The 21,340-nt window shown below is 54.1% G+C and overlaps 2 protein-coding genes and 1 pseudogene across 2 annotated transcripts; all 3 read left to right on the top strand.

The window, feature by feature from the left end:
• The first annotated feature begins 1,446 nt into the window (after nt 1-1,446).
• LOC112106674 (hemoglobin subunit beta) lies at nt 1,447-3,812 on the top strand. Its single transcript, XM_024200058.3, has 3 exons — nt 1,447-1,580; nt 1,698-1,920; nt 3,560-3,812. Exons 1-3 carry the CDS (start codon nt 1,489-1,491, stop codon nt 3,686-3,688), a joined length of 444 nt encoding a protein of 147 aa, XP_024055826.1. The 5' UTR covers nt 1,447-1,488; the 3' UTR covers nt 3,689-3,812.
• Nucleotides 3,813-7,273: 3,461 nt separating this feature from the next.
• Nucleotides 7,274-9,252, top strand: LOC112106675 (hemoglobin subunit beta). Its single transcript, XM_024200059.3, has 3 exons — nt 7,274-7,399; nt 7,517-7,739; nt 9,010-9,252. The coding sequence occupies exons 1-3, from the start codon at nt 7,308-7,310 to the stop codon at nt 9,136-9,138; spliced, it is 444 nt and encodes a 147-aa protein (XP_024055827.2). The 5' UTR covers nt 7,274-7,307; the 3' UTR covers nt 9,139-9,252.
• A 6,110-nt stretch (nt 9,253-15,362) lies between these two features.
• LOC112106681 lies at nt 15,363-16,328 on the top strand (annotated as a pseudogene).
• The last annotated feature ends 5,012 nt before the right edge of the window (nt 16,329-21,340 follow it).

Raw genomic sequence — 21,340 nt, forward strand, 5'->3', positions numbered from 1 at the left:
GCACGCACAAGTGTCGGCGGGAGCAGGCCCTGAGACTGGGATGGGAGCGCTCCTTCTTTCATGTGTGCCCCAGCGTGGTCAGCTGAAGAAAGACATCACTGAATGGTCAATGTATTACCCACGAAAACACTCGGGGGACGTTCACTGCACCCACCCGTGACGGACGCCCCCCCCCTTGCCCCTGCAGATCACCAGTCCCCAGCCCCCCTCTCAACGCTCGCTAGGCCCTGGCAAGGGGGGCAGTACCCCTGTATTGGGCCTGCTCTTTTCCGCTCCAACGCAGACACACGGTAACTGGGTGAAAAGACAGCCCCAAAGCAGGCCCTGAAAGGGCCTGCCCGTGTTTAAAGAAGTGAATCACAATGAATCCTGTGCTGCCGTCTCCCCGGAGAGCCAGGGCCCCACAGCCCAGCCTCTCTTTCGGAGCCGGCCCCAAAGAGCTGGGCAGCCACGGGAGAGATTCCCATTGACTCCTGCTGGCTCTGGATCGGCTCACAGCCGCTGTGTCTCGGGTGACCCAAGGCCCGGGCCTGGGGCTGGATGGAGCTGGAAGCAGACGCAGCCCACAGCTGGGCGCCTAGTCCAACACAAACACGTCCGCCCTGTGCCCCGCCCCGGCCGTGGCTCAGGACAGCACGCAAGGGCGTTGTCCTGCTCTACAAAGCTCTTTACCAGCGTGGCCGGGGCTACCCAGAGCCGGGCTCTCGCTGCGTGGCCCCTAGACGGCTCCATTCCAGCGGTCAGACCCGGGGCCCAGTGACCAGGCCTGCCACTGGCTGTGGAGAGGCGGGGTTGTTTTCAGCTCTGCTACAGACTTTCTGGCTCGCCTTGGCCATGTCCCTTCCCCGCTCTGTGCGACGGAAGTGATGATCCTTCCTGTCCCCCGCCCTTCATTTGTATTTAGAGTGCAGGGCCTGGTCTGCTCTGCTTAGCTCTATCATCAGTTCTCCGACGGAGGGGCTCGCTCATACCCTGCCTGGCAGGACGGGGCCCTGGGGCTGGGCACTAAATCATAACTCATCTGACTGGCGACGATACTAATACGAGACCGAGGTGTGCCCACAGCCAACCGGGTTCAAATCAAGGGGGAAAGCAAACGTTTTCATCCAGCCTTCCCCCGGGACTTGTTCCTTCGAGGGAGTGAGCGGGGCCGGCGTGGTCCTTAGGTCTCGGCCTAGACCTCTGCACCACCCTTTGGCAGCTGGGTCTGGGAGCTGCCTGGCTGAAGGGAGGAGAACAGAAGGAGGGGGGCCAGAGCTCTGCCACTGCATTAGCCCCTGGCACGTTGCCCTGCAGACCACACCCCGACTCACAGTGCCTCCTCCTCCAGGCTGCCCTGGCAGCCTTGGCCTCGGGCCCAGCCAATGGCCATGTGGGCTAAGATGAGGAGGAGCCGTGGTTAGGGTATAAAAGTCCCCGAAGGGGACTCCAGCTCAGTTACGGGTTCCTCACGCAGCTGACGCGCCGAGCAGAACCACTCTCCTCACCATGGTGCACTGGACAGCCGAAGAGAAGCACCACATTACCAGCCTGTGGGCCAAGGTCAATGTGGAGGCATGCGGCAGCGAAGCCCTGGCCAGGTAGGCCGAGCCCCACGGCATCTGCCCCACTGTCTCCCAGGCTGGCGAAGCCGCTGCTTCTGCAAGGAGGCTGCAGTAACCCTGTGCGTGTCTCTGCTCCTGTCTCCCTCTCTCTAGGCTGCTGATCGTCTACCCCTGGACCCAGAGGTTCTTCTCTTCCTTCGGGAACCTCTCCAGTGCCGAAGCCATCCTCCACAACCCCCAGGTCCATGCCCACGGCAAGAAGGTGCTGACCTCCTTTGGGGAAGCCGTGAAGAACCTGGACCACATCAAGCAAACCTTTGCCACTCTGAGCAAACTGCACTGCGAGAAGCTGCATGTGGATCCTGAGAACTTCAAGGTGAGTCCGGCTCTGGGCTGACCCCTCTTCCCAGCCCCCTGCCCATCCCCGGAGCATGGCCAGCAGGAGCAACCGTGGCCATCCTTGGTTCTGGGTCAGTCACTTGCAGGCAAGGTCCCAGGAGAGCAGGGCCAAAGGTGGCCTCCCGGGCAATGGCGTCAGCAGCTCCATACCATCCACGGAAGTGATACCAGGCTTGGATGATCAGGGTCTTCACCAGGGAGGGCTCAAGGGGAAACTCTGAATCGTCTCAGGTTCAGGGACCCCGTGACAAATCCGCGGATGCCACCTGCGGGAGGGGACTAAACATGAGAGGGATTCAGATTGGGAGGGGAAAGTTCTGAGTGGGGAAAGCGCAGCGAGGTGGGCAGCAGGCGAGGGGACGCGCCCGTGGGAGGGGAAATCTCTGTAGTCAGGGCGTGCACAGCCTGCCTGGATCCTTGCTGGGTGGCGTATCCATGGTGGGTGAGTACTGCTGTGCCATCATGCTACCAGGGCTCTGCGCAGCTCCCTGCTTAGCGCTTCTCCTATGGGCAGGAGGTTCACATGCGTTGGGGGAGTGGCAGCAAAAGCCTCGAGGGACGGGGTGAGGAAACCACGAGGCGGGAAGGAGAGAGACGAGGGGGGCATGGAGCAACGGTATGGGAGGGGGAAGAAGTCAAAGTACGTTAAAGGGTTCGGGGTGCAGGCAGGCGACTGGAGGAAGAGGAGGCGTGGAGGCAGGAGGGGAAGGGAAAGGCAGAGAGGGATGGCGAGGAGGTGGGTAAAGTGAGGGCAGCAGGGAGGAAGGGGAAGGAAAAGTGAAAGCAGCAGTGGGAGCAGGAAGAGGTCTGAGCCAGGGGACGTCAGGAGAGAGACCATCAGTCTGGAGGAGACAAAAGGACGGTGTAGGAGTCAGAGACAGGAGAGACGCAGGAGGAAAGAAGAGTGGGATTTGGGGAAGAGACAACCCAGACATGCCAGTGAGTGGCAGGAGCTTTCTGGGGTGAGGCGCATTTTCAGGCAACCTTTGGTCTCTGGTAGCACAAATCCCCACCTCCCTGAATCCTGATATTGCAGTAACTGGGGGCTGCTGTTTGGATTTGTGCTCTGGGGTAGGGGTGAGAGGTGAGCTTCCTGGCTCGGCAAGCGTCCCGAGGCCGAGAACCTCACGGAGCATTTTGGAAGGCACCAGGTGCCCAGTTTCATGTCATTCTGCAGAGACACGCAGGCTCCTCTGGGCAAGGAAGGGCAGTGAGAAATTCCACTGGCCGAAACACCCGAGTGCCAGAGTCCCCCCGGGGTTTGTAACACCAGCGAAAGAGGATGGTCACACTGGGGTGAGGCTGGCGTGATGCAACAGTGGCTCAGGCCAACAGTCCATATACTCTATATAGGGCCCCCAGGAGTGCCCTTGAGCTACAAAACCAGGTTGCTGGTTAATGTTCCTTAATGGGCTCTCCTGGGGAGGGAGGCAAGTGAGTTTCTATTGCAGGGTTGAAGGGAGCAGAGTCTCCAGCTAGTTTTCCAAACCCCCAGAATAGTTCGAGGGCTCCATAAAGCAAAGATCCCCTGCACCAGCCCTGAGCTTTGAATAGAGAGAGGTGGGAGATCAGAGCGGTGCTGACCTGGGGGGTATTTTCTTCCTTCTCCTCTCCAGCTCCTGGGCAATATCCTCATCATTGTCCTGGCCTCTCACTTTGCGAAGGAGTTCACTCCTGCCTGCCAGGCCGCCTGGCAAAAGCTGGTCGGCGCGGTGGCCCATGCTCTGGCCCTCGGGTACCACTGAATCATCTGGAGGGACCCACCAGCGGGAGGTCTCCAGCTACCTCCCAGGCTCCTCTGCACGTATGGGAATCCCCTCCTGGGAGTGACAGGCTGTAACAACCAAATAAAAACCTTCTGCTGAAGTCTCCCTGAGTCCCTGTGTCTGTGTGCGCGTGGGGAGGGTGGAGGAGGGCTCGAGATGGCGAGAACCGGGGGGTGCTTGTAGGTTTCATAGAGCGACAATGGGTCAGCACCTTCGCTGGTTTGTCTTTCTTCACTTCTAAGGGTGAATGTCCTGCGCTCTGAAAACTAGCCTCACAAATCACCAGGGCCAGGGGACCTCCAGGCCTGCCACAAGTGAGCACACTAAGGGAGAGTGTCACACACACACACCGCTATGGAGCACCTTGAATGAGAAGTTGTGTAAGGTGCTCAAAGCAGAAAGCCCGCAGTGAGTGGAACCCCCTGGGGTATTTCAGTGCACTATTTATTTATTATCGGGGGTAGCCGTGTTAGTCTGTATCCACAAAAACAACAAGGAGGCCAGTGGCACCTTATGCCCAAATAAATCTTTTAGTCTTTAAGGTGCCACCAGACTCCTTGCTGTTTATTTATTGTCTTTCTAGCGGTAAGAGCAATAAGAACTACACCCCCCCACCCCCCTGCAAGGGAAGGTTTTTATCAGCTCAGGCTCTCTGCTGGCATGCTGCCTCGGAGCAGTTTGCTGACTCACACCGGCTCAGTCCAGGCATGGGTGGGGGCAGTTTTTAGATAAATGGTTTAAAGGGAGCTATCAAGACTTGGTTCAGTGCATCCCTTGCCAACACCCTTCTTGCGTGGCCTCCTGGGGCCCGATCCTGCCACCCGTTATGTGTATGAGTAACTTGATGCTGCGGAGTAGCTGACATCTGGTTCAAGGAGCACCCCTCCCCTGCCCCTTTCTGTGTGAAGTTATTCAGATGTATAAGCATTCACAGCACGGGACCTGTAGGTTGTCAATAAATGCAAAGTAATGCACATTGGAAAACATAATCCCCACTGTACATATACAATGATGGGGTCTAAATTAGCTGTTACCACTCAAGAAAGAGATCTTGGAGTCATTGTGGATAGTTCTCTGAAATCTTCCCCTCAATGTGTAACAACAGTCCAAAAAGTGAACAGAATTTTAGAACCATTAGGGAAGGGATAGATAATAAGACACAACATGTCATATTGTCTCTGTATAAATAGTGTGTGCAGATGTGGTCGCCCCATTTCAAAAAAGATGTATTGGAATTGGAAAAGGTTCAGAAAAGAGCAAAAAAAATAAATGATTAGGAGTACGGAACGGCTGCCATATGAGGAGAAATTAATAAGACTTGGACTGTACAGCTTGGAAAAAAGACGACTAAGGGGGAATACGCTAGAGGTCTATAAAATCATGCCTGGTGTGGAGAAAGTAAATAAGGAAGTGTTATTTACTCCTTCTCATAATACAAGAACTAGGGGTCACAATGAAATTAACAGGCAGCAGGTTTAAAACAAACATGAGGAAGTATTTCTTCACACAACGCACAGTCAACCTGTGGAACTCTTTGTCAGAGGATGTTGTGATGGCCAAGACCATAACAGGGTTCAAAAAAGAACTAGAGAAGTTCATGGAGGATAGGACCATCAATGGCTATTAGCCAGGATGGGCAGAGATGGTGTCCCTAGCCTCTGTTTGCCAGAAGCTGGGTATGGGTGACGGGGGATGGATCGCTTGGTGATTCCCTGTTCTGTTCATTCCCTCTGGGGCACCTGGCATTGGCCACTGTCGGAAGACAGGATACTGGGCTAGATGGCCCTTTGGTCTGAGCCAGTATGGCCGTTCTTATGTTCTTATGTAACCTGGCCTGGGAGCAGGACAGCACTTTCCTTCCTGGCTGCACAGGGCCTGCTGCTTTCAGGTGAATAACCACGAGAGTAACAGAGACATTCTTCACTGTCAGGGAGAACTGGAAAGAACAGAGGAAAGTGGCATCCCATAGCAGCAACATGCAATGGATACTCCCCCACCCCACCCCCCCAGCCCCTGCCAGCCTCCTTCCCACTACCAAAGGTAAGAGACACTTATGCCTGCCCCCCACGCCAAACACAGGGAATAGATTAAGAGGTGTTTGCCACCCACCAGCCCCCTAGGGCAGTGAAGGTTATTGAGTTCCCCGACTTCCCCAGTTGGGGGCAGTCAGTACCTCCTCCGCGCCATGCTCTCCAGCCATCATGCTGAGAACCGCAGTGGACACATTGACATGAACAGGCGATATTAGCAAAGGCAAATGGAGACTGTGCCTCTGTCTCCGCAGAAGCCAGGTATCTGCGGCTGGGATTGCAGGTCCAGAACCCCCTCTGGAGCCTGATCCACAGCCTGTTAAAACCCGTGGGGAGACTCCTGTGGATGTCGGTCGGCTTCGTCTCAGGCTCACAGTCCCTCTGTCCGAAGGACAGGTGCACCCCAGGCACGTCGGCCGGATCCTCACATAGCCTGGTGGTCTGCCATGCTCTGCAGACGCCAGACATTGTCCGGCTCCAGAGGCCTCCCCCAGTGGGGATGTGGCTACGGGAGAGCCGGCCTCCCACTCCGTCACCCCACGATGGCTCCGCTGCACAGGACAGAGCCTGGCCCCAGCGAGCAGGCGCTGGGAACAGAGTGGCCGTGGCTGGGGGACTCCTTGTGAGAAGAGACCAGGTGAACCCCAGGGTGGCTGGGTTTGGGTCAAGGGCTATGACGTGCCTTTCCGAGACAGCCCTTTCCTGAATCAATGAACTGCAGGATAAAAGGCTCCCCAGAGTCACACTCTAGTGCCTGTGGGACCCCAGCTTGTGCGGTGGACTGGCGAGAGGGTTAGTGTCAGAGGCGCTTTGCTGAGGGGAGAGCTGGGCTGAGGGACAGGCCCCGGTAGACGTGGCATGGGTAGTTGATGGGCCGCCACGTGGCCGAAGGGGTGAGCTGGCCCTATGGCCTGCTGGTTGGTCGTTTTAAACAGCGGGCAGAGCGTGGTGAGGGGGGAGCTTTCTATCCACTCTGAGTGGAGCTGGGGGAAAGGGGGAAATTCCCCTCTGCACAGAGCAGCAGTGCTAGACCTAGGCGCCTGCTTATGCCCCTTTCCGAGGGCATAGAGAGCCCGTGTGGTAAAATGTAAACCATTATTGCAGGAGAGCTGGTTTTGCTGCTCACTTCGGGGTTCTTTGGAAACAGGCTGCATCTGAGGAGCTCTACACCCTGCCCCAAACTCCCCAGTCAGCACCGGACGCAGGCCCAGGGCAAGACTCTGGGCACCAGCCAGCCCAGGTGTGAAGGCCTAAGTGGGACTGGACTGGTACCTCTCCCTCGGGCCAGCTCCCTGCCTGGGGTCCCAGACCCCCTTCGAGAGCAGTGGGCTGCTGGTATAGAGAGCGGGGACTAGCGCTGAGCCCTGCCCTCATCTCGCCTGGGGCCCCCTCCTCGGAGATCACACCCTCCCCAGCCAGCGCAGACCCCACCCCAGGGCTGACCAATGGCCTTGTCTACAGAGAGGGGGAGGAGCTGAGGCTGGGGGATAAAGGCCCTGCTGGGGGTCTGCCGCTCAGCTACAGGTTCCTCCCTCAGCTGCATCTGCAAAGGACCCTCGCTCGTCACCATGGTGCACTGGACAGCCGAAGAGAAGCAGTTCATTACCAGCCTGTGGGGCAAGGTCAATGTGGAGGAATGCGGCGGCGAAGCCCTGGCCAGGTAGGCCGAGCCCCACGGCATCTGCCCCACTGTCTCCCAGGCTGGCGAAGCCGCTGCTTCTGCAGGGAGCCTGCAGTAACCCTGTGTGTGTCTCTGCTCCTGTCTCCCTCTCTCTAGGCTGCTGATCGTCTACCCCTGGACCCAGAGGTTCTTTTCTTCCTTCGGGAACCTCTCCAGCCCCACCGCCATTACGGGCAACCCCAAGGTCCGTGCCCACGGCAAGAAGGTGCTGACCTCCTTTGGGGAAGCCGTGAAGAACCTGGACAACATCAAGGCCACCTACGCCAAGCTGAGCGAGCTGCATTGCAACAAACTGCACGTGGATCCCGAGAACTTCAGGGTGAGTCGGGCTCTGAGCTGACCCCTCTGCCCAGCCCCCTAGGGACACGGGGCCGGCCTTTGGGGCAGGGAGGCGTCGCTTAGGGGGGAGCTCCGGGAAGCACTTAGATGCAGTGAGTAAATAATATGGCAGAGAGATGCCAGCCTGCCATGAACGGCGTCTCCCCCGAAGAGGGGGAGTTTGCAGCGTCCCATGGTCAGTAGTCGTGCAGTGAAGGGGTGGGGTATTTGGGGAGGGCAGAGGGCTAGGGGGAGCAGCAGTGGGGTGGGACTCTGGTGGGAGAGGGCAGAGGGGATCCTTGGAGGAAGGCCGGGATTGCCACAGCGTGATGGGCTCTGCTCCAACCCCACGTCCCCCCACCCTGTGATCCAGAGCAGATCTCTGCTTAGTCCCCGCTGCACCCCGCTGGCACCGGGAGCCAAGCTGCGAAATGGCCATTTCTGGTTCTTTTTCATGTTAACTTGGTTCCAAAGTTGCCAGGTTTCCATCAAAAAAACCAACCAAACCAGATTGTTTGTTTGTTGAAAACGGACAGTTTTCAGTTTGGGCCTTTGAAAATCTTTGAAAAACAAAACAAAACAAAACTGTTTCCCGCCAGCCCAGGTTTTCTCCCCCTCCAGAAATGTCCGGCTTGTCTGCTGAAAAAAACACGTGGGTGGTATTTTTTTGGACCGGCGCCAGGGTGTGGCACCAGAACGGGTCCCCATAACCGCGCTGCAGACAGGGGGCCAGTCGGGTCAGCCGGGGAAGCGGGGGGTTGCGGGAGGAGGGTCATTGAAGCCGGGGAAGCCCGGGTGGGTGCAGAGAACCAGGGGAGAAAGGCAGGTGTGGGGCAGTGGGTAGCAGGTGAACTAGGGCCGGTGGGGCTGGGGGATGCAAGGAAGCAAGGGGTAGAACGAGGCACATGAAGAGAACACACGGCTTTGGAGGGGACCCCCCTGGGGCTCACGTGGGACTTAGACACAGTGACCAGCCCTTGTTGGGGCCCTCTGCATGACGGGGGGGGAGGGGGATCAGGGACAGGAAAAGGACTCCTGAAAACAATGCCCGCAGTCTATATGCCCTAGAGAGGGACCCCTGCTGGGCCAGAAAGTGTCTGATGGGCTCTTGTACCCCTAAGCCATGTCCCGGGCTGCCCTTGGTGTGTTTGAAAAGAGACAAGAGACGAGCAGAAACGACCCAGGAGAAAAGGGTTGGGAGGGGGGTAGGGAACCCCGGCACACAGGTGTGCGGAGGTTCAAGGGGGTATTTTCTTCCTTCTCCCCTGCAGCTCCTGGGTGACATCCTCGTCATCGTCCTGGGTGCCCACTTCGGGAGGGAGTTCACCCCTGCCTGCCAGGCCGCCTGGCAGAAGCTGGCCGGCGTGGTGGCCCACGCGCTGGCCCACGAGTACCACTGAGCCCTCGGCAGGGACCCGCGGGACGGAGAGAGCTTGCTTCGTTCCAGGCCCCTCTGCACCCTGGAGGCCGGCAGGCTGTAACAGTCAAATAAAAGCCTTGCACTGCAGCCCTCACCGTGTGTCTGCGTCTCTGTGTGCACTGGGGCGGGGGGGACACACACGGGAGCTCTGGGGGCACCTGCTGTTGCCCGCTGATGGGTTTGCTTCTTGTTCTCTAAGGGTTGGTGCAGCCAGAATTCGCTGCCCCCTGAAAATAATCCTCGAGGCCCCGTGGCACTGGGGGAGCGCCCAGGTCTGCGCAAAGCGAGCCCCACTGACCCCCTCCCTCCATGCCAAAACACGGCAGCTCCTTAGGACAGACCGGCAAAGGACCTGGCTGATGCTGCAAATCAACAGGACTGACACCAAAACAACCCCAGTCCCCCCTCGCCCTGGGGTTCATCAGCAGATCACTAGGGGCGCCGGTTACTTTACAGCGGAATTGCAAGGAAAGCCAGCGGTTCAAGGGATGCACTCTCAAAACCCAGCCAAAGGGCTCTCAGCTGCTCCCCCACCCCTTGAATCAACTCACCCCAGTACCTGGCTGATGGGTGTCCTGCACCCCTTTGAATCCAGACCCAGGGGCAGCGGGCACCCTCCTCCCCACCTCACCCTTCCCTCTCTCCAGGTCCATTTGCTCCCCAGCCATCCTGAGGGGCAGTCACCTCCCCCACTACCCTCTTACAGGCTAACCCCCTACAAATCGTGTAGGGCCCAGGACATCCTCCAGCCCAGGGATGTCCCCCGCTGTGCTCTGTGGGTCACGCATCCAAACCAGGAGATTTTGCTGGGGCCAGGCAGGCTGGGGCCTACCACAGGCGCGTCCGGGCGCTTCCTTCTCTGGGATGCTGGGGCCAGGTTTTATTTTCTCTCCCCTCCATTGTTTTAGAGCTTTTAGGATTTCTGTTTGAAAAATGACCTTGCAAACCTGCCCAGCGTGTGGCCATAACAGAGCCGCTAAGGGGCCAGGGAGAGGGGGTCAGACGGACAGCCCGTGAGGACGGAGAGAAGGCCAGGCCTTGGCTGCGTCCGGAGGTCTGGCTAGCACTGGAGGGTGGCCGGGAGGTTAGCAGCTGGCCCTCGCTGTGCTGTGAACGGCACCGGTCCCCCTGATTCTTAGCCCGCCCGCCGCTGGCTGCTGCCTGGCTCCCGGGCTCTGCTCCCAGGGCAGGCGTGCTGTGTCGGGCAGGGCCGGGGTGGGTATGCTAACCCGCTCCTCTCCTGCTCACAGGGGGGCGTGGGGCTTTGGATGTGGGCAGCTCCAGCCCCTGAGGTAGCCTGGAGGACATTTGCAGCTGCTCTCCCCCAGCTACCCTTTGCTCCAGCCCCTCAGGCATGGCAGAGGGGCTGGGGGAGTCCCAGGCTATCCCATCCCACCAGGACCTGGCTGGAAGCAGAGGGGCTCTCCCCTTGAGAGCAGAAGAGGGGGAAAAAACCCTCAGTGCAGCCTTCTTTCCTAACTTTCTGTTCGCTTTTTGGACGGCCGCTGCACACTGAGTGGATGGTTTCAGAGACCTGGCCTCAATGACTCCAAGATCTCTTTCTCGAGTGGTAACAGCTAATTTAGACCCCATCGTTTTGTGTGCGTAGTTGGGATTCTGTTTTCCCATGTGCATCACTTCGCATTTCATCTGCCATTTTGTCGCCCAGTTTTGTGAGATCCCTTTGTAACTCTTCGTGCTCTGCTTTGGATTTAAGTATCCCGAGAAATTTTGTATCATCTGCAATTTTTTCCCCTTTCTGTTTACCCCTTTTCCCAGACCATTTGTTGAATAGGACTGGTCCCAGTACAGACCCCTGAGGGACACCACTATGTACCTCTCTCCACCGTGAAAACTGACCATTTATTCCTACCTTTGTCTCCTATCTTTTAACCAGTTACTGATGCACAAAATTACCGTCCCTCTTATCCTATGACTGCTTACTTGGCTTGAGAGCTTTTAGTGAGGGACCCTATCAAAGGCTTTCTGAAAGTCTAAGTACGCTATAGCCACTGGATCCCCCTTGCCCTGGTGATTGTCGACCCCCTCAAAGAATTCTAGTAGATGGGTGAGGCGTGATTTCCCTTTACAAAAGTAGGAGGACGAGGGCAAGAATGGCAGGAGGGGGCAGGAGGCTGACTGAGTGGGTGACAGGCACAGAGGAGTGGGGAGTAGTGGGGGGAGCTGGGACTTTCTGGGGGGGGGGGCTGGGGGATCTGGGGTAGCGGATCTGAGGGAGTCTGGGGCCTGTACTGAGCCCACCCCACATTCTGTCCTTGCCACCTCCCCCCTACTGCCGCTCCTCATGGCTGCTCCTTCCTGGCCCAGGCCGAGCAGGGACGCACTGAGTGGAGAGGCTGCTGGTTCAGCAGCCCCCGCATGGCTCCCAACCAGATAGAGGGCAGGAGCAGGGCTATGCCTGCTGCCCAGTGAGAGGGCAGAAGTCCCCGCTGGGCTGGGGGGCGGCGTGGTGGGGTTGCCTGGTGACAGTGACCCACAAGACCCCAGAGTCTCGGAGCCCTATGTCTTCAGAGGATGAGGGACCCGCCCACAGTCACAGCTGCTGGCTGAGGGGCTGGCTACATCCAGGGAGCACCCAGCGAGCCGCTGGTTGGTTTCCTTGACGTCCATCTGGGCCTGTGTCGACGGGGTAGGCAGGGCCAGCTCCTCGGCGGTGTACATTGTCCAGATCCACAGTGGGCACTAACATGACAATTGACCCCGCCCAAGAATTCAGCCCAGTGCTCAGCAGCGTCCTGGGGGGAGCAAAGCAAAGCCAAGAGGCCATTTCTGTAAACGGATCACCCGGCGGCCTCCCCCCGGTCTGTGTCCCCCAAGCACGCCACCCTGAGAGCCTTTGTCACCCCCTTCTGACCTGCTCCCCCTTCGGGCAAGACCAGGGGAAAGGCAAACCGGCTCCCTCCTCTCGAGGGAGGCTGAGTGGGGACAGGGAGGGACAAGGAAGGAATTTTCACCTAGGTCATTTTGGCAGGGACCTTGGGGGAAGGACCTTTGCCAGGGCTTGGGGAGCGGGGTCACCTGCTGGGATCATCTGGGTATATCTCACCCAATCAATTCGCTGCCATTATAGGGGGCCTCGGGCATTGGGGGGTTCCTTGGTCCATCCTGTTCTCGGTTTGGGGCACACGACAATAAGGACTGAAATGCTTTAGTCTAGCCCAGGTCACTGGGCTCAGTAAGGCTGTGCCTGGAAGCGCTGTCTCTCTCAGCTCTTATAATTAATGCCCACAAGCCAATGTAATTACAGCTGGTTTGCCCTTCGCAACATCACCCCAGCGGAGATTCCCAGGTGACTTCGTGACTAGGGCTGGGAATTTGAGCAGGCATTATAAACACTGACTGTCTGCCCTGCATGTAGGAACGCGCAGGCAGGTACGAGGTGTTTTATCGCTTTGATTCTTCTCTTTGGCACTTGGGGACAATTTAGACAAGCTTCTAGCAAGGCAACATGTTTCCGTTCCGTTCCAGGTCACCCTTCAATGTTTTAATTATAAAATGTCATTGTTTGAAGTTTGTAATGAGGAGCTGGTTTGGGTTTAGAATCTACCTACCTGCCACCATATCTATCTATCTATCTATCTATCTATCTATCTATCTATCTATCTAATTAACAATGAATGTTAAGTTCCATGAACGAGGGAATGGATATTTCTATGGATAACAAAACAAGAATATCTAGAATCAGAATTATTTTTTGGTACGGGATATAAAACCTCGTGGCTCAGGTCTTGTACTACTAGGGATTTGCCTGAGACCTTCATGGGCAGGGGAGGGAAGGACGCTTATCCCACATCTGTTGAGGGTTTGTTGCACTTGCCTTTGGAGTATCAGCTGTTGGCCACTGTCAGAGACAGGAGACTGATGGAACACGGGTCTGACCCGGTCTGACAATTCCTAGGTTCATTCTGATTCTAACAGGTCGTGCTGCCAAGCACAACCAAGCGAGGATGAAATTATTGTGACTAAGGGCTCTCGGTCTTCACGCTTCTGGGCATATGCTGGTTTCCGGCAGGGGCCAGGAAGAAATCCCGCTCCTCTCCTGTGGTACAGCACTGCGCAATTCCACGCGTTAGCTGGCTGGGATGCACTGCTCACGCATCTCACAGCTGTCAGGAAGAAGTGAGCACGAGGCGAGAGACGCATACTATCTCCTCCACCCCCCTTCCAGTGATCCAAGCACTGGAATAACCAGCACTGGTCACTGGCTGGCACAGGATCAGGGACGAGCTAGACCATTGGGATGTGGCAGTGCAGTAGTGTCTGTGTTTCTTAGTGGACATCTGAAAATTAACCCAGTCTCTGTCTCAGTTTCATGCCTATTCACCCAGATCAGAACCAGTGACCTCCTTGAGGCACAGAAGGGCATTGACAGGTGGGGGAGCTGAGCCTCTCGGAGGATTTTCCAGCCTGGGGACCAAAAGTCAGGCACCAAAATCCATATTTTGGCACTGAAATAAGTAGCCTGATCTTCAGAGCTGCTGATCTTGAGAAGTCAGCGGGAGCTGCTCAGCATGCCCTGGACATCCAGCTGCCTAAGCTTGGATTAGGGCACAGCTGGGTTGGAGGTTTTTCAGAAGTGGTGCAGGAGTACATCGATTAATTCCATTGTCCATCCCAAGTGAGCCAATGCAGTCACATGCCCCGGGGTCAAACAATGCCACTTTGCCATGCTTATACGTCCAGTCCAAAGGGTGAGTGCAGACCGCGAGATGCTCCAGAACACATGTCCTGGAAGTACCACAAGCGGTTGTTCTGGCGCTTCCCAAAAGTGTTGGAACGGCACTGTCATAACTATAAAGGGAAGGGTAACAGCTCTCCTGTGTACAGTACTATAAAATCCTTCCTGGCCAGAGACTCCAAAATCCTTTTACCTGTAAAGGGTTAAGAAGCTCGGGTAACCTGGCGGACACCTGACCCAAAGGACCAATAAGGGGGCAAGATACTTTCAAATCTTGGGGGGGGGAAAGGCTTTGGTGTGCTCTTTGTTTAAGGTTGTTGTTCGCTCTTGGGACTGAGAGGGACCAGACATCAATCCAGGTTCTCCCCATCTTTCTAAACAAGTCTCTCTTATTTCAAACTTGTAAGTAAAAAGCCAGGCAAGGCGTCTTAGTTTTACTTTGTTTTCTCAACTTGTAAATGTACCTTTTACTAGAGTGTTTATCTTTGTTTGCTGTACTTTGAACCTAAGACCGAGGGGAGTCCTCTGAGCTCTTTAAGTTTTATTACCCTGTAAAGTTATTTTCCATACTGATTTTACAGAGATGATTTTTACCTTTTTCTTTAATTAAAAGCCTTCTTTTTAAGAACCTGATTGATTTTTCCTTGTTTTTAGATCCAAGGAAGTTGGATCTGTATTCACCAGGAGTTGGTGAAAGGAAGGAGTGGGGAAGGGCCAATTTCTCCTTATTTAAGATCCAAGGAGTTTGGATCTGTATTCACCAGGGAATTGGTGAAAAGTTTCTAAAAGCTTCCCAGGGAAGGGAATGGTGGCAGCGGACCAGAACTAAGCTGGTAGTTAAGCTTAGAAGTCCTCATGCAGGCCCCTACACTTGTACCCTAAAGTTCAAAGTGGGGATACAGCCTTGACAGGCACTCTTGAGTGATCCAGCATGCCTTGAGTGCTGGTCCAGACTCAATAATGAACTCCTTGTATGGTAACGTTGGTAAACATTGACTTTTTAATAACAACCGCAGTTAAACCAGGCAAATCTGTCTCTCTCTGTGGAGAAATAGAGCTTAGAGGCTCATAGAAGAAACAGAAGTTTGGTACATGTTCACACCAGACATTTTAATTTCACACAGTCTATATAGGGTCTCATCACCAGAGAATCTGATCAACTCCCAACTACTAATGGATGTTTGCTTGCCCACCTCTGTGAAGTAAATCGGGATTATTAGCTCCACTTTCACATGGGAAACTGAGGCACAGACAGATTAAGTGTCTGTGACTTGCTCATGTTCATACAGGAAACCTGTGGAAGAGATGGGAACTGAACCCAGATCTTTTGTGTTCCAGCCAATGCCCTGATTGCAAAACTATCTGTTTTCCCCAGCAAGAGAAAAAGAATCTGACTCTTTATCCTGCTCTGTTGAATCTAATTGGAGCTTTAATTGTATATTTCTCCATTACTATTTCAGGAAAGGGAGATTTGAACCCAAATGGGACATAGTCCATAGCACAACATGTCAGCAGCAGATGGTGCCAACCTCAGCATCACCTCAGTGTTCCTCCTAACAGGCATACCGGGACTGGAGCATGTACACCACTGGTTTGCTGCCTCTTTCTCTTTCATGAATGCTATTGCAATTTTGGGAAACTGCACCATCCTGTTTGTTATAAAAGCGGAGCGATGGCTCCACCAGCCCATGTACTATTTCCTTTCTATGCTGGCCTCCACGGACCTGGGTCTGACTCTGTCCACGCTGCCGACGGTCCTGCGTGTGCTTTGGTTCAACTCCCGAGAAATCAGCTTCAGCGCCTGCCTCCTCCAGATGATCTGCATCCACTCATTTTCCTTCATGGAGTCCTCGGTGCTTCTGGCCATGGCCTTTGACCGCTACGTGGCCATTTGCAACCCTCTGAGATACACCTCCATCCTGACCAGCCCCAGGATTGCTAAAATAGGACTGGCGATTGTCTGTAGATGTACGTTGGTGCTGGTCCCATTAATCTGTTTTCTTACACTTCTGCCATTCTGCAGGTCTCATGTGCTCTCCTAGTCCTATTGCTTGCATCAGGATATAATACGGCTGGCATGCTCAGATACCACGTTCAGTAGTATCTATGGCTTAACTTTAATCCTGCTCATAGTGGTACTAGACCCGCTGCTGATTATCCTGTCTTATGTTATGATCGTTCAGATGGTCTTAAGCATCACATCCAAGGAAGAGCGCATCAAGGTCCTGAACACCTGCGTCTCCCACATCTGCGCTGTCCTGATCTTCTACATCCCCATGGTTGGCTTGTCAATCATTCGCAGGTTTGGGGAAAATGCCGCCCCCATCATTCACATTCTCATGGCCAACATCTACCTTTTCGTGCCCCCGGTGCTCAACCCTGTCATCTACAGCATGAAAACCAAACAGATTCGTGAAGGGATCCAAAGGATCTTATGTCAAAAAAAGGCCTGACCTGGGCATGGCCAGTAGCTTAGGTGTTATTCCAGGATATGTGCCCTAATTCTTCATAGAATGGTGAGACTGGGTGATAGATAGATAGATAGATAGATAGATAGATAAGAACATAAGAATGGCCATACTGGGTCAGACAAAAGGTCCATCAAGCCCAGTATCCTGTCTTCCGACAGTGGCCAATGCCAGGTGCCCCAGAGGGAATCATCAAGTGATCCATCCCCTGTCGCTCATTCCCAGCTTCTGGCAAACAGAGGCTAGGGACACCATCCCTGCCCATCCTGGCTAATAGCCATTGATGGACCTATCCTCCATGTACTTATCTGGTTCTTTTTTCAACCCTGTGTCTTGGCCTTCACAACATCTTCTGGCAAAGAGTGCCACAGATTGACTGTGCATTGTGTGAAGAAATACTTCTTCTTTTTTGTTTTAAACCTGCTGCCTGTTAATTTCATTGGGTGAGCCCTAGTTCCAGTGTTATGGGAAGGAGTAAATAACACTTCCTTATTGACTTTCTCCACACCAGTCATGATTGTATAGATCTCTATCATATCTTCTCTTAGTGCTCTCTTTTCCAAGCTGTAAAGTCCCAGTCTTATTAACCTCTCTTCATATGGAAGCTGTTCCATACCCCTCATCATTTTTGTTGCCCTTTTCTGAACCTTTTCCAATTCCAATATATCTTATGATCTATCTTAAGATAGATAGATAGATAAATAGATAGATAGATAGATAGATAGATAGATCTAAGAGAACTTCCCCGTATGGTAGCAAGTATACATCCTTATAAATCCCCGTGATTTTTATGCTTCTGTGACTGATTAAAAACCAGAGCTGTGGCTTAAAATATTAAGTGCTGTTTCCCTCAGCTACTGACTTCAGTTTCCAGGCACTCGTAGGATTATGCGGCATAGGGCAAGGCGCTATTGTCATGCTACTCCTCATCAGCAGGCAGTTTCAGAGCAGGTGTAGCAATTGCTGCATCCACATACTCTCCTCCTCCTTTGTGCAGGCATGATGCCCCCAGGAGCCCCTGTCTCTTCCTCCCCATCCCCTCCCAGCTCCGGGGTGGCTCACAGAGCGATAGCAGAGCCCGGAAACCCTGTGTGGGCTGTAGAGATTGGCAGGGCTGTCGCTCCCAATAAGGAGCGGAGGGAAAGGCAAGTCAAGCCCTCGGCCCTACTCCTTAGCCAGCAGAGGGGACGGCTGGCTTGTTTAGTTTGCGTTAACAAACCACAACGGGCACTTTTCAGGCATTGGAAACTCCCAGCTCATCTGTGGGTCTCCCCCGACCATAAATGTGATTTCTTGCCCATGGCTTCCTGGCACAACTTATTGCTTGTTTAATTATTAAACATTTGTTGGATTTTTTTAAACCAGTTAATGAAATGACTCTTTGCAGACAGTCAGACCCATAGGCTTTGAAAATGTACAGGCCCGATTCTCCTCTCTCTTAGCCCGGTTTTATGCCAGTACCCATGGGGTCATGTCAGCCTCGCACTGGGGTAAGGCAGGGGTTGAGACCCAGGATCGACGTATCTCAGCCAGAATCCATGTCAGTGCGTGCACTGCGGCGGAGTCAGATCCCGCCAGCCCCCCAAAAGAGGGTCACTTCCCATCAGTGAGAGTATCACAGGGACACCCCAAGTGTGGGCTCTGGCTTCCAGAAAGAAAAGGGAAATAACAACAGGCACTTTCCCTCTCCCTCTCGAAGATGGAAGAGCCGTTTTATCTGCCGGCCCCTGAGCTGGCAAAGGACATGCACCAAAACAAGAACACCCTTAAGTCAACGTTCACGGTCCCCAACTGCCTCCTCCACGGTGTTAGCCCCAGCAGATGTAGCTTAACTGCCCCAGCATTTGGGATCAGGCAGTCAGCAACTTCCAGCGTTTGAATTCCCCTCCCCAAAGCCGGGAGGGCTCTTTTCATCTGCTCCCACTCTGGTCCCGGTCAGGCCTGACTCTGCTTTCTTCAGAAGCCAGGTGGGACGTGTTGAGGGTTAACCCAGGGCAGTTACCCCCTGTCTTTTCTGGCCAGCTAGGCAACCTCACTGATCCCCAGGTGTCAGGAAACGCTGATGCTCCTTTGAGTCCCAAAAGAGAGTGAGGAAGGAATTCAAAGAAACAAATTCTGCAGCACAGATGGATAAAGCAAAAGAAAGAAAGAAAGAAAGAAAGAAAGAAAGAAAGCCCAAAGCAACCGAAGACAAGACAATCTTTCATACTCTGTTCATATCACATTCGCGCACTGAGCCATACCACGTACAAGACAATGAGTTATAGGCCCAGATCCACAGAGGTACTCGCACACCGAAATCCCACACTCAGGCACCTTAGTCCCAGTTTTAGGCCCCACTGGGATCCACAAACACCCACTCAGCTGCCACCGAACCCTATAGGTGCCTAAACTCCCTCCGTGCCTACATTTATGCTGTGAACGTTCCCTAGGAGCCTCTGTTTCTGTCTCCGGACACAGGGATTGCTGCTGGCCAGCTACATCTCCCGCCTACGCCCCAGTGCACTCCACGAACCAGGGGAAGATAGGTGCTCCTCTGCCTGGCTCACCCGCAGGGCCCAATCCAGCATGTTTGCTCAGAGGCCACCTACCGGACTGGGTCCCATTCAAAACCTGGACAGAGATGCCGCCAGTGCCCAGCTGATAACTTTAGCCCAGTGGTTAGAGCACCCACATGAGATGAAGGAGACCCAGGTTCAGTTTCCCCTTCTGGCTGAGAGGGAGCAAGGATTTGCCCTGGGGTCTCCCACCTCTCAGGAGGTGCACGCCAACCACTGGGCTCTGGGATAGTCTGCAACAGGCTCGCTCAGTCTCTCTCCCAGTGAAGTTGTTCCCCGGTGTATAAATAATGAAACAGTCATTGGAGCTGGGGGACCAGACCCTGAGTCTCCCACAGCCCAGGTGGGTGTTGTTAAAATAATTGGGCCTACAACCTTATCCAAACTGTGAGCTCAGCCATACACCATACGTGGCAGTTCACAGGGTGTCACAGTGACCCATAATAACAAACATTGATGGGAAAAGCTATGAGAGGGAGACAGAAAGACTGAAGTAGTACAAACAAAAAGGTCTCCTGATCTAACTCAAGGACAGGGTAAAGATCGTGCCTGGTCAACAAGAACAGTGGGGGACTGGAAATTAATGACCCAAAATTGTGTCCGAAATTAGGCCTAATTGGTGGGCAGAACAATGAAGGGAGGGGCTGTTCTGCCCATCCCTGCCTTTGTAGGTCCTTAAGGAAAGAGATTGGGGGGTGGGAAATTGGCCAGAGGAGCAAGTTTCACCATCATGTCTGTCAGCCCCACCATCTCTTGGGACCCCAGACCTTCTTTGTCTCAATCCCAGGAGACGTTCTGACCAGACCCGGCCAGAGAGAGGAACCCAGATGATGATGCCCCTCCAGTCCCTCTTAGCCAACGTCTTCTCTCTTCCCTAAAAGGACAGTTATTACCATCTTTGATACCAGCTACAAGCCTGCCACTCTCTCTCCAGCTAAAGGGAAAGGGCACAAGGGGCGCTGTTGAAACAAAAGCCTTACTCAATACTTTACACGTCAAAGGCTTGAACTATTTTTCCTTCTTTCTGTGTCTTTAATAAAAGGTTAAAGCGGACGTTGACTGGGGTGTTTGCCCTGGGGCTGAGCGGGCTGAGATCTCTGGATACCCAACCCTGAGCCTTGTTTAACACTGTGTAATGTTGGACAGTGACAGACTTATGTGACCCCCATTGACTCTCTTGGCCCACTGATTCCAGCTGAATGAATACAACAGCGTGCAATCCAGTGTGTTGCAGAGTCATTTTCACTCTCTCCCTTTCTTTCTCGCCCAAGGACTCTCACCCAAAGAGGTCTGTGTGGCTCGAAAGCTGGTCTCTCTCACCAGCAGAAGTTGAGCCATTAAAAGGTATCACCTCCCACACCTTGCCAGTCCAATGTCCTGGGACTGCACCACCCAAAAAAAATTATTTAAGCTACAGAGGAACAGCTTGAGCAGGAGTAGCTGATGGCACCCAATGTGAGACTATCCCATAGCTCTGTGGCTGAAGCATTCTCCTGAGAGAGGGGATGGTTTCTGTTGAAATCTTTTCACTCCCTGAGGCAGAGGGGGAATTGAACCTGGGTCACACTCTCACACAGGGGAGAGCACTCACTAGTGGGCTAGCAGTTACAAGGTAGGTCTCCTACTGCCCTGGCTTCCTCTGGCCAGTTGGTGTGGAAGGAGGCAGGCATCTGACTCATTCTCCCGAGAAATAACGCCTGCACCGCAGCTGCCCGACTCCAGGAGCGAGGTCCTGACTGTGCGCCCCAAGCAGAGGTAGGGGTTTAACACCCTGAGAGGGACAAGGCCTGGGACCCACCCCTCTTATGGGCCTCTCCCGTTGGCTAGCTTAGCTGCCACCTAGCAGGGGGGCTTTGTGCATCGCGTTCTTGGGTGCTTGTTTCTCCCCATCCCCTTAGGGAACAGGGGCGAGGCAGGGCCTAAGAATGCACAGGGAGCCGAGGCACCTCAGTCAGGCTTTGTGGATCCCAGTGTCGTTCCAGGGATTTTCTAGGTGCCTAAAAGTTCGGTGTTGAGGCCGTGAGGGTTGCAATGCTCACAGCCCTGTGTGGATCTGGGCCCTTGTTCTAAGTGGTAGTGTGTGTTGAAAAATTATAGAAAAAAGACCACGTCCTCGACTGCCGTGATCCAGCAAAGGTAGCTCCATTGCAGTGCATGGGAGGGGGCTGGCTCCATGGGACTCTCCTGATCACTTCATCCTCATGCTGGCACCAATCAGGAGTGAGAGCAGAGTCAGACTCAATGGTACCACGTTTGTCTTTTCGTACCCAACAGTGTGCCGCCCCGACAACCGAACGAGCACACAAACCCAGCACAACCTGCTGTGCAATAGAAAATCTGTGTATTTGGGAAGAGTTCCTCTTCAAGGTAACAGAGCAACGCAGAATAATTGTATCTTTGAGATAGATAGTTAGATAGATAGATAGATAGATAGATAGATAGATAGATAGATAGATA

This window comes from Terrapene carolina, unplaced genomic scaffold, assembly GCF_002925995.2.
Source record: "Terrapene carolina triunguis isolate 2854851 unplaced genomic scaffold, T_m_triunguis-2.0 Scaffold31239, whole genome shotgun sequence".
NCBI classification, from domain to species: domain Eukaryota; kingdom Metazoa; phylum Chordata; order Testudines; family Emydidae; genus Terrapene; species Terrapene triunguis.

Bases quoted from the DNA above. Each gene is read 5' to 3' on its own strand.
- LOC112106675 (XM_024200059.3), top strand. From the start codon at position 7,308: ATGGTGCACTGGACAGCCGAAGAGAAGCAGTTCATTACCAGCCTGTGG. The intron at 7,400-7,516 runs GTAGGCCGAGCC...CCCTCTCTCTAG, and splicing joins GGCGGCGAAGCCCTGGCCAG to GCTGCTGATCGTCTACCCCT. The intron at 7,740-9,009 runs GTGAGTCGGGCT...TCTCCCCTGCAG, and splicing joins TGGATCCCGAGAACTTCAGG to CTCCTGGGTGACATCCTCGT.
- LOC112106674 (XM_024200058.3), top strand. From the start codon at position 1,489: ATGGTGCACTGGACAGCCGAAGAGAAGCACCACATTACCAGCCTGTGG. The intron at 1,581-1,697 runs GTAGGCCGAGCC...CCCTCTCTCTAG, and splicing joins GGCAGCGAAGCCCTGGCCAG to GCTGCTGATCGTCTACCCCT. The intron at 1,921-3,559 runs GTGAGTCCGGCT...TCTCCTCTCCAG, and splicing joins TGGATCCTGAGAACTTCAAG to CTCCTGGGCAATATCCTCAT.